General features: G+C 48.2%; 1 protein-coding gene across 1 annotated transcript in view; it reads right to left on the bottom strand.

Moving 5' to 3' along the window:
* Positions 1-2,297: 2,297 nt before the first annotated feature.
* Positions 2,298-12,070, bottom strand: part of KIAA0040 (KIAA0040 ortholog) — a 35,589-nt gene continuing 25,816 nt past the window's right edge. Inside the window, exon 3 of the mRNA XM_022556647.3 lies at positions 2,298-5,912. Within this exon, the coding sequence (XP_022412355.1) occupies positions 5,481-5,780 (300 nt within the window). The 5' untranslated portion in view covers positions 5,781-5,912 and the 3' untranslated portion in view covers positions 2,298-5,480. The remainder of the gene's footprint in view (positions 5,913-12,070) is intronic.

The following is a 12,070-nucleotide window of genomic DNA, read 5'->3' as shown; positions in this document are numbered from 1 at the left end:
GGCCCTGTGCTGAATGCTTGTATGCATTGTCTCATTTAATCCTCTCATCCCTGTGAGATAGGTACTGTCATGAATTCTTCACGGACATTAAGTCCTGGGCCTGAATTACACAACAGCGGGAGTTGGAGTTAGCCTCAGAGTCTGGACAACTCCAGCCCTAGCTTCCCATACTTACAGTGGTCCTCACCAGGCTGCACTGTCAGGTTGTATGCAGATGCAAATGGTGCCCTCCTTTCCCAGTGGCCTCCTCTGCAGCTCCCTTCTGGGGGACAGCTTCTGAGTGACGCCCCCCGTCTCCCCACAGCCTGCCCTGACTCCAGCTTTGAAACTTCCCTCTTTGGAAGCAGTGACCATACCGTACTATAATGGTCTCTTTGCTTGTCTGTTCCCACAGCCAGGCTGTGAGCCCCCCCAGATGACTTTATATTGCTGCCACCCGATGTGCTTGGCACATACTAGAATCAAAAATGTTAAAGGGGGGACTTTCCTGGTGGCGCAGTGGTTGAGAATCCGCCTGCCAATGCAGGGGACGTGGGTTCGATCCCTGGTCCGGGAAGATCCCACATGCAGCGGAGCAACTAAGCCCGTGTGCCACAACTACTGAGCCTGCGCTCTAGAGCCCGCAAGCCACAACAACTGAGCCCACGAGCCACAACTACTGAGCCCATGAGCCACAACTACTGAAGCCCGTGTGCCTAGAGCCCGTGCTCTGCAACAAGAGAATCCACCGCAGTGAGAAGCCCACGCACCACAACGAAGAGAAGCCCCCACTCTCTGCAACTAGAGAAAGCCCACGCGCAGCAGTGAAGACCCAACGCAGCCAAAAATAAATAAATAAATTTATTAAAAAAAATGTTAATGGAATAAGTAGTCTCAAGAGGGAGTTAGATAGATACCTGCGTGCATGGCTGTTCCTGAATGAAGTATCGCAGGTATTTGAAAACGTCCCTTTGAACCTATGGCAGAGACTGCAAGCTGTGTTAAAGGGACTCTTCAATCTTGTAATCGTGTGACTTTGAATCTGGGAATAATACTAAAGGCAAAGGGCAAGAGGTCAGCGCAGAGGGTTCTGGTGAGTTGAGAATGCTCATAGCATTGTCCAGATTTACATTCACACCCCCAAGGTCAGGGCTGAGCCTGGGCAGGTGGAGCTGATGGCACTGGGCTCTGGCATCCGCTCAGGTGTGCAGCAGCTACCTCTCCCCCAGATGCTGTCTGGGCAACGTTCCTTCCTCCAGGGTGGAAAGTTTTAGAAGTCCTGGAGGAAGGATCAGAGAGCTGAGTGAAGGGTCTCTGTCCTCAGTTGCTCATGGGATGTGTGGTGATGGGGAAGGGAGCCCAGGCATCAAGTACAGCAACAGGAATAATCAGCCTGCCTCGGAAGAGATGAGGCTCGGGGCTGCCTAGGTGCTTGAAGTGCAGTAAACATGGTGCTTTGCCAGCGTGTTTGACCCCTCCCCCCACAAGCTTCTCGGCCCATGTTCTCCAGGGTGGTAGCCACCAACCGTGTGTGGTTGTTGAGCAAGTGAAATGTGGCTGGTGTAACTCAGCTACTGGACCTTTAACTTTATTTAATTTTAATTAATTTAAATAGCCATATATGGCTAATGGTACCATATTGGACGGGGTAGGAAGATTTCCATCATTCCTAGTTCTATTGGACAGCACTGCTCTAGATAGTTTCTGCTTTAATGACAGCTTAGCATCATCAAGGGAGGAATCAGGAGCATCTAACTCATTACATTTCTTAACCAATGCAAAGCGATGGCCGACTTGAAAAAGATATACATTTATACACTCGTACACGTGTGTGTCTGTCTGTCTCTATTTCTATATCGTCCACCTACTCTCCTCTATTTATCTGTCTGTCTCCCTTGCAGCTACTATAGAAGCATTTGGTCTCTCCCGTTTCCAGCACCATATTTAACTCAGAAGTCTGTTTTTACTTAGTCTTTGCTATTTTCCCCTTTTTCCTTTAAGAGGATATTGATTGACCTCACTGATGGGAACGTTCTCTAAGTGTTGCCAAGGAACATCAGTGTGTTTTTCTGCACCTGGCACCTCTGAGGGTGCCTAGTCTTTGAGGTGTCTGCTCTGCAGGTAGCGGTGCGAGAGTTCATCCCTGGTCCTTGGACCTCTGACTCTGCCGGGGAAGGCAGTGCCTGGGGATGGCTGGGCGTTTGGTGTCCCAGAGGAAGTCATTGCATCCATCATTCTGAGTGATGTCTGGGAGACGGTAGTCTCCAGCGTCAAGAAAATAACTCTCTGATTCCATAAGTAAGGAGGCCAGGCATGGCTTTTCATTTTCAAAGTATTTTATTTAAATAAGTTCTTCTCTTGGTTTGTTTGAATTTTCCAGAAAAAAAAATACTGACAAATACTATACAACTTGGACCATTTGTATTCTTCCTGAAGAGGTAACTGCCCTTTTTTCTGCATCTTCCCCTCCCCCCAAGAAACCCAAAACGAATCCATTAAGCAGTGGGAGAAAGACCTCTTCTGACCATTCAGAAGTCCTGGGCCTGGGGACTCCTCCCCCAGCCTGGGTTGGTTTAGGAAGCCTCTTCTTTACCATCCTTTTTGCCCTCTGTTAGCTTAACCTCCCCAAGATGGGCCAAGCAGGCTCCAGTCCTGAGGCACCCCTGGCTGCCAGTGGCAGTTCTGGGACAGAGGCTGGGAAGGAGTAAAGATGGAGAGGGATAGAGGAATGGAGCTGGGGTGGTGCCCAGAGAGGAGGGGAATAAGAGAAGAAAACAGGGGAGAGAAAGATGAGAATGAAGTGGGAAGAAATGGTAGTGGACTCCAATTATTGCTTTGAGCTCCTTTCACGCGCCCACGAATTCAACAAAAATTTGCGGGCGTATCACACTCCAGGACTATTCTCGGTACTCCAGTGAAGGTTTTCGGGGAGGTTGGGTGGGAAGAAGATAAGCCTCTTTCAGGGTTTGGGTCTCCAAACCTGGGTACAGAAGCAACTGAGAAGTGTGTTTCTGGGTGTTTCATACCTGGACGTAGAGCAGGTCCGTTCTGTGAGGAGACAGTGGGGCACTGCCCCTGGAGACAGAGGCCTTGTCATGGCAATGACGACTGACTGCTCTCTTAATTCAAACTAGCAGCCGGTTGTCAAGGCAACCATGGCACTTGTGCGGTCCCTGATCCCGGAGATCCTCTCTCCTAGATTATATCTGACGCCAGTCTCGGCCATCAGCCTCCACGTCTCCCCCAAGTCATCCGTTTTAGGGGGGCTGAGAGTTGGAGACTGAAAGAGTAACTCACCCTGCTGGGCAGTGGGGTATGTGGGGAGTCACATGCATGTTGTGTGGGGAGAAGACAAGTCATCCTGGGATGTGAAGGGGACAGCCAGATGCTCTACGACAAGTCTCCATATGACAAGGGGACAGAGCATCAGAGGGTGCTTCTTTCTCTGGTCAAAGAGGTTTACGCATAAGGAGCCTGAGTGCCCAGGGTATTTAAGGCCACTTAGGGTGAGAGGGTGAACATGACTGTTTTTAAAATATAAGCAGGCCTGAATTATGCTTCACAGGGTCATCTGTCAGAAGGCCTTGGTGCAGCAGGCGCTACCAGACACCTCCCCTCCATAGGACTAGACCTGGACTTTACCTGGAGGGCAGTTGAGTACCAGCTAGCCCAAGTGAACAAATAGAATACATTTTTCCATGAACACAGTCTTTCAGAATTTAGCTTTTGCTTCTATAAATATCATAGTTTAGCTACCTTGTTAATTAAATTGCAATTTCACCACCATTTAGAAGAGCTTCCGTGGGAAAATATTTCAAGAGAGCTACCCAGCAGATTTGCAAATGAACTTTTAGAGCCCAACCTGCTCCCAAGTTGGAAATTATCCATCTTTGTGATATGGTCACAACACAATCAAAATACCAACCAGTTCACCCTATGAGTGGATTAATTCGGCCCCCCCAACCTCAGCCCGGTGGGAAGACACTCTCCTCAACTCACTGCGGACCTAGCTTACATGTCCTCATGGCTCTCAGGGCAGACTTGTCAACCCGACCCTTGGTCCTGCATGCACCCTCCTCCTGCGGAATTCGATACCCAACTTCCATCTGTTGCAGCAATTAGTGGGCTCACTGAGAAGGGAAGGTCACTTGGGGGAATTGGGGAGGTGTTACAAGTTTACCCTTAACATCATCACATATCCGACAGCATCCACAGACAGTTGTGAGTACCGACTGTGTGCAAGGCGCTTGCCTGAGCTTCAAAATAAATATTGATCAACCTCTGTATAGCTTCGTCCTACTTTCATTTAAACTCTGTAACTTCTGCATCCCATCTGCAACATACCATGCACCCATGACAACCTTATGAAATTGTTTCCAGTGTGCCTTCTGTGAGACTGTACCTGTGATTGTCCTAATCCCTTCCCTGCTGAAAACCTTTGGTTTCATAGGGGATCACTAGCTCAGGGGTAGCATCCCCTTCCCATCTGTGAAACATACATTGCACAGGTATACAACGGTAGTCCACTGAAGTGGATGGCGTACACCCGGTCTCCATAGCCTCCTAGCGGTCGCTACCAGGAGCCGTTTGTCCTTGCTTGGAGAAGGGAGCCTTGCTGAGTGGTTCTGAGGGTAGCATCTCAAAGAGAGGTCTTGGACTACATTAAACAGCCATCAGTGGTGTTGAGGACCTTGTCATGATGTGCAAGACAATAGCTTACGATGAATTTTGATCCATCACACTTTAAACTTTTCCTCCCAGGTGAGAGGTCAGAAGCACAGGAACTTGGTGTGTCTGTATCAATATACAGGAACGGGGGCTGTACCAGGTTGCTGGAATGTCCTAATATGAAGATCCCCAGTAAAAGGCTATGTAGGGATGGGAACAGAAGAGCATAATCTCTAACCTGAGCGGTGTATGGCACTGACAGTGCGTAGGCCTCTTGTCTGGTTATGTAATTGTGCATGTGTGCCTGGGTCTGCCAGGCTTTCCTATGAGATGTTTTTCTAAGAGCAGATAATGTACTGCCTTGTTTAGTGCCTTGTACAAAGTAGACATTCAGTGACCATTTGATGAACAGTATATACTTGTCCAGGTACCTGTTGCCTGAATGTATGTGTGTGTGTGTGTGTGTGTGTGTGTGTGTGTGTGTGTGTGTGTGGTGTGCATGTGTGCATTTGGGAGATATGTCAAGATGTATGGATAAATGTTCCTTGTGCTTTTGCATATGGAATGTGCCAGAGGTGGGTGGAAGGCATGCCTGAGTCTGTAGTAAAGAGCATTGCTATTGGACACACAGATGCTGAGACAGCACCTAAGACTTGTCCATGTGTTCCCCGGGAATGTCCTCCGTGGGGATACTCAGTCTGAGGTTTGCTCCTTGGTTGAGTAGCTCCTCTGTGGATGTGAGTGCATCACTTCAGGGATTTCTCCTCCCTACCCTGTGTGTGGTTGGAAGGCAGCTGAGCCCCCAGGGGAGGACACTTCTGCCTCCTGTCTAACTAGACGGGCAGTGATGGCCTCTTGTCCATCTGGAGAAGCTTGGGCTGAGCGGAGATCCAGAGGTCTTCTTCAGCCTTCTTCTTTTTCTTCTTCTTCTTCCCCTTGTTTCGCTCTGGCTGTTGGCCACTTTTGCCTGCCTGGCTCCAGCAGCAATGGCAACAGATGAAGAGGAGGGTGATAATCACCAGTAGGGGCAGACCCAGGAGGATGCCTAGACAGATGCTGTTGAAGAGGCCCTCTTGGTGTTTGGCCGAGATGGTGTCCCAGATGGCGCTAAAGAAGGCACTGATTTTCTCCATGGTGCTTGGCTAGATGGGACCAGAGGAGCCTCTCAGCTCACCAGCAAGGCCTGGGCGTGACAGGTTGCAGAACTGTCCACTTGTAACTTATTCCTCTACCAGCTTTGGGTTTGGGCATGCCACGGATAGCACCTAAAGAGAGAAAAACAGATAATTTAAGAGATACGCAGTGGGAATGGTCTGTGATTTTTAATAACATCATCGATTTTAGGCTTAGGAAATGGGAGGAAATCAAAGGTTTCCAGAGTTCACTGAAATTGTATTGAGACTATATAAACAAGATAAACACATGCATTTAGTCAATTAAGTATTAACTAATTCTTGCTATGTACAGCTGTATGGGGCTTAGGATATAAAAATTAATAGCATATCAGACCTGGTACATAGTAAGTGCTCTGCAATTGTCAGATAAATAAATCAATGTGTGTATTCACAGTGTTCTGGTTAAGGGTCCCTGGACCCTCTACGGGAGCAGTTCTCCACTGCAGCTCACCTGATAGGTGTTGAATACATACTCCCCACAGGACAGCTCCATATCTGACCTTCTATGAACTTGCCATTTTCAACACTAATTAAAGCTTAAGCACAAGATAGAATGTCCAAGTCTTGCTGGCTGTCATAGGGGACTTGGACCTCCCCAGGCTAGGAGGTCATCAGTCCTCATCCTGCCTCACTCCTGCCTTCCTTGCTGTCCCTTCATGCTCTCTTCCCTGCTCCGTGTCTCCCCCCTCCTTATACCCCACTCCTGTGCCTCATCGTGCTTTGTGTGGGAAACCAGTTCTCTCTGTTTCTACCTTCCTCTCCCTCATTACCCTTGTCTCTGCTTTCTGTCCCCCAGCCAAAGATTCCCAAGTCTCCTTCCCTGCCTGTTCCCTTTCTTTGCAGTGGAAAGAGTTTTGCAGGCTGATCGGTGATGGTGCTTGGAAACAGCGATGAGGTCCCTGGATGTCTCTCTACTCCTGTTCTGAGCTCAGCTTACAGCCGGCACTGTTCTGGTTGCTTGTCCAGAGTGGCCCCTCTTCCTGTGGCACCTTCTCCAACTCTCTACCTATATCTCAGGCCTCAGCCCTCAAGTATAAGGTCTTAGAGGCACCTTCAGTTCTGGAATCCACAGGTTCTCGGATCTAAACAAGACTTGGAGGACAAGGATAATTCAAAGAAATTGAAGAGACCTCTTGGCATAAGACATTGCTCAGGAAAATAAAAAAAGACATTGCCTAGGCTGTAGACCTTATAAAGCATCCTGACCAGCTCTCTCACTTAAAGATGCAGAATCTGAGGCCCATAGTGTTGAGGTGCCATGTTTGAGGACACACAGAGCTGTGATGAACACCCAGACCTCTGAACAATGGGTCCAGCACTCTCCTAAGGCTGCTGGGTGAGCAGAAAAACTAAGGATGATGACTTTATATTTGTATTTTATTTGATACTTTTCTAAATCACCTTCATGTAAATTATCTTTTAAGTGAGCAATGGGATGGTGCATTGTGAATGGAGGGAAGCACTGGGGGACCTGGGTCCAGAATCATTTGGAAGTCTGGGCTTTATTGGGTTCTCCTGCACTGGAGCATAAATGTGTGTGTTACACACCTGGGTGGTGTGTTACACGTGGTGTCCCAGCGGTTGTCCTTGGGGGTCTAATTCCTTGGATAACACACTCTATAAGTGTCCTATGTACCCAGTGCCCATGTATCCATCCAGGCACACCCACGATCTCCGTCCTGGTCTGCAGGCATGTGGACCTATCCCCTCATAACATTATTTATACAGTTTATGCAATTGTATAAATTGGTACCTGTGCCATCTGGCCCATGGAGCCTGACATCATGCTATAAGCTAGCCCTTATTATATGCCAGGCACTGTTCTAGGCACTTTGCACCTATCGACTCATTTAGTCTTCATCACAACCTTATGAAAGAGGTACAGTTATTCCCCCCACCCTACAGCTGAAGAGACGGAGGTGCACGTCACACAGTGAGGGAGTGGCACAGCTGGGCTTATGGATTCTGGGAGGTTTGGCCCCTGATCCCCAAGGGGTGAGCTGCTCACAGGTGTTGCTCTGGGCCTCCTATTCTTTTGTGTGGAATTAACCCATTTTTGGCAAGTAGCCCAGAATTTATAGAATCTTACAATCCTTTGCTATCCCTCAGGTTGACTGAAACATTTATGCCCGTCTGTTGCAGAAGAAGACTACAAAGAGATTTATTTCGCATTGTCAGACACCTCACAAATGCATGAAGATACATACAGTAAAAATCCACTGCCGCCCAAGGGGAGGTTTATAGAAAGCATATGGCACCTGAACTTAAATTCAACATGCAACAAAGAAGAACATCCTGAGAAGTTATCTCCTTGCTGGAGGCTTTGCCTGAGCCCCTCTGAGTGTCTGGGCACATCTCGCGCCATGGACCTGCCACACACCAGCAAACATACAGGCTTTTTATAGAGGAAAACCACCCTTGGTCTCCCCATAGCCCCTCAGCGGGGCCACTTCGCTGCTTGCTCCTTCTCACACCACCTGCCTCTCCTCTGGGTTCTCCTTCTCCCTTTGCTATAAGCTTTGCTTTGACCTCAGCCTTGCGTGGCCCAGTATTCTTTGGCCCATCCAGAGGGATTTTTCTGCTCTGTTGTTAGGTGCTTTTCTCTAACCTGACCCTACACGTACACTTTCGGGGGCCAGATGTTCCTTGCACTGCATTTCTGTGATTCAATTAGACAGCAGCAGACAATACTTGCAGACAAACTTTGCTGTGCCAGGGGTCATGCTGGTCTCTGTGGGGAGCATATGTGAATCAGAGCCCATTCTTGGGTTCAGCAAGGGAGGGAGAAGAAGGGCATCAAGCCCTTGGAGAATATTAGGGCAGTTTCATAAAAGCAGAGCCACTTGAGAATAGAGCATCTTAAGAGATGAGTAGGCTCTTGACAGAAAAACGTGTGAAAAGGATGTTCAAAGATTCCAGGCAGTGAAAATTCTAGAACATCAGCAGGAGAACGAGGGGCCTTCTGGTGAGCCTGGAGCTCAGGGTGGGAGAGGGAAGGACTGTAGGCTGTGGCCAAGGTAGAGGGGGCCTTCATAGGGTGTGTTTATTTGGGGGGCTTTATAACAGGAGGATGTTGTGATCAGAGCTGCCCTTCAGGAAAAGATAACAGAATCTGAAAACCTCTGGTAGGTGTTTTAAGAGAAGATGTTTCATCCATTTGGCAAACATTTATTGAGCACCTAATATGTGCCACACACTGTGTTAGGTATTGAGGATTCAGGAATGAACGACAATGATAAGGTTTCTGGTATCATGGAGCCTCGTACGTTCCAGGGATCTTATTATCATTGAGGGATCATGCCAGAAGGCAAATAGAAGAAGCAAATTCCAACTTAGGATCCTTAGTTGGATGAAATAAAAGCATGCATTTGAATTATTTCCTTAGTTCAATGTTCCAGGCCCTCCCACCCATCCCAACCTTTGTCTCAAACTCATCCATCCCATGGCACCTAAAATAGCCTGTGAGTAAGCAGATTTCTTTTCAAGCTAAAGCTAAGTCAATAATTCACCTCTGGATTCCTAAAGGTACTTAATTGCGTCTACTCTCCATACAGCCAAAGAGAGTATTCATTAATAGTTGGGAACCCTGTCTGGGGAAAGTTCAATTAAAAGGTATTGTTTATATTTTTTAATCTAAGAATTCTCTTCTAGCCCCCCACGTTACTTGCTGAGCGCTGCTCATCTACAATGTTTCATTAGTATTTATGAGCTTTTCATTATTAGCATTTCCAGGAAACAATCAAATATCTCCTTGGTGGTATGAATTAAAAGTTAGAGCTTCTATGAACGTTTTTGCAAAACGAGCTACACTTTGAGCCTTAGAAATGCTCTCGGGAGACCCCATCCTTTGGTTGGCTCTCAAGTATCACCCACACTGTTTGAAAAACAATTCATCTATTCTTGTAAAACCAACAGTAGGTGCTAACCAACCTTGATTGTGGTTGTGGGGGTGGTTATGAGGAGGGAGAAGAGGGGAAAAGGTCCTTTCAGTTTTCTTGAAAGTGAGCAGTATTCATCTCTATATCCTTCATAGTATCTAGCTGGGAGAGAGTCCTTCATCCATTCATTCTTCCCACAAGCGTCTGTCTGCCTGCATGTGAGGTGTTGATGGAGAACACAGATCCTGGAGCCAGAAGACCTGGGTTTGAGCCCTGGGTCAACTCTTGTGACCTTGGCCAGTTACCGAACTTCAGCTACAAAATGAAGCTAATAAGCTTCCCTTGTAGTGAGGTTTTGAAGATTAAGAGCTCAATATGTTTAATGCATTTCGTAAACTGTAAAATACTATAAAACATAATCTATAAAATAGCGAGTGATCTCCCCGTAACAGTGGACTAATTCTAGCCTTGAGCTCTTCTTCCCCATCCCTCACCTGTAGCCCTGTCTTCATGGCCAGAGAACCATGGACACCCCACCCCCCCACTGCCATTCAAATGAAAAGGGCTTCACAGGTGACCTCCCCGCTTAGAACTGGTCTGCAGTTCTGTGGCTGTAATTCTAGACTCTGGCATCCAGCAACAGGAATGGAAAAGGGTCGCTTGGGGAACATCTCATGGTGTCTGGAGGACTGTTGAGCTCATAAAGTGAGACCTGGGGAGAGCACCTAGCCCTCTGCAGGCCCCAGCTTCCCTCCAGGCTTTGGAACCCCTGGAAGTGTACTGGGATGGCTCCTGCCACAGGGATGTCTGATCCATCCCTGAGAGCCAAGAGCTGCTCCAGAGTTATGTCTAGGGCTGGCCCTCAGACTGCTGTTGCTTATGGAGCTCCCCAAGAAGGGGGAAGGGCATTCTACTTTGCACCAGCCTCTTGTAATTTCTGTCTGTTAGGTGAAATAATACATGTAAAGCTGAAGAATGTGTCTGTTGAATAGCAAATGCTTTCTAGAAATGTTAATGATAAGGATCATGATGGCACCCAATTGAAATCCCTGAAACCTTCTCCAGAGTGATTTCCAAATGGTTTAAACCTTTGGCCTTCTTGTAGGGGGTGGGGTGAAGCAGGAGGGTCAGGTTTCTCTCAGAGCCTTAGAAGATTCCCCTGTTGCAGCTGCAGACTCCTGGGTATGTGGGGGGGGCCACCTCATAATTGTAACTTGGGGGCAAAGACCTTCCCTTCTTGTGTTGTGGTCATCACTGTGCTTGCTTCATCTCCTCACCCAAAGATCTCAGGTGATGGCAGGATGGCCTTCTGGCCAGGGAAGGGAGTCACCAAGTGTGTCACCAAAGGATTAAAGGATGCAGGTTCCCGACTTACACTCCTGGAGACCCTGATTCGGTAGGTCTAGGGTATGCCCAGGAATTTATGTTTATAACAAACAACCCAAGTGTTTCTGGACAATTATCAGGTTCAAAAACTGCTGAATGAGCAGGTTGAGCTGATGACCCTTTTCTGTAAGCTCAGAAGCCATGTGCTGAGTGAGAGGATGGATGGATCATGGGCAAGGAGAGGTGGGAAAGAGGTTTATTTTTATACACAGCAGCACCAGGGCCTGCTGCAGGGAGCCTCCTTGGGTGTTACTTCTTGCTCTTGTGTAGTCAGGGCATCTGGGCCAGAGCTACTCTCGTGGAGGTCACAGTTCAATGCAATAAACATTCACGGAACACCCACTATGTGTCTGGGCCTGTGCATTCATATCCTGAGTTCCTCCCTGTCTAGTAAGGAGCAGAGACAAAAATAGCAGAAGCAGGGCTTCCCTGGTGGCGCAGTGGCTGAGAGTCCGCCTGCCGATGCAGGGGACGCGGGTTTGTGCCCCGGTCCGGGAAGATCCCACGTGCCGCGGAGCGGCTGGGCCCGTGAGCCATGGCCGCTGAGCCTGCGCGTCCGGAGCCTGTGCTCCACAACGGGAGAGGCCACAACAGTGAGAGGCCCGCGTACCGCAAAAAAAAAAAAAAATAAAAAAAAATAGAAGCACAGCGTGATCAAGCGTCCTGTGGTCAAACTCTGTGTAAAGGGCATGGGAGCGGCGCAGGGGAAGGAGTAAGCAAGCTGGCCTGGAGGGGATTAAGAGGTGAAAAGGAAATGACAACCAGGACAGAGTCTGCTCAGTCATTCCTTCAGGGACTACTTACGCGGCACCTAGTACATGCTGGGAACTGTGTTGGGTCCTGGGTATCCAGGAGCAGGCAGGCTCAATCCTTGTCCCTTTTTTGTGCAAAATCTGGTGTGGGAAGCAAACACTCATCAAAGAACCCTGCAGACCGGTGTGTAAGTATATAGTTGCTATGAAGGAGAAGCCCGGGATGCCGTGA

Source organism: Delphinapterus leucas, chromosome 1, assembly GCF_059928025.1.
Source record: "Delphinapterus leucas isolate spDelLeu-1000000601 "Yukka" chromosome 1, BTC_Dleu_Yukka2, whole genome shotgun sequence".
In the NCBI taxonomy this organism is placed as follows: Eukaryota; Metazoa; Chordata; class Mammalia; order Artiodactyla; family Monodontidae; genus Delphinapterus; species Delphinapterus leucas.
Note: the sequence above shows the minus strand (reverse complement) of the source record. Positions and strands in the feature narration are given on the sequence as shown.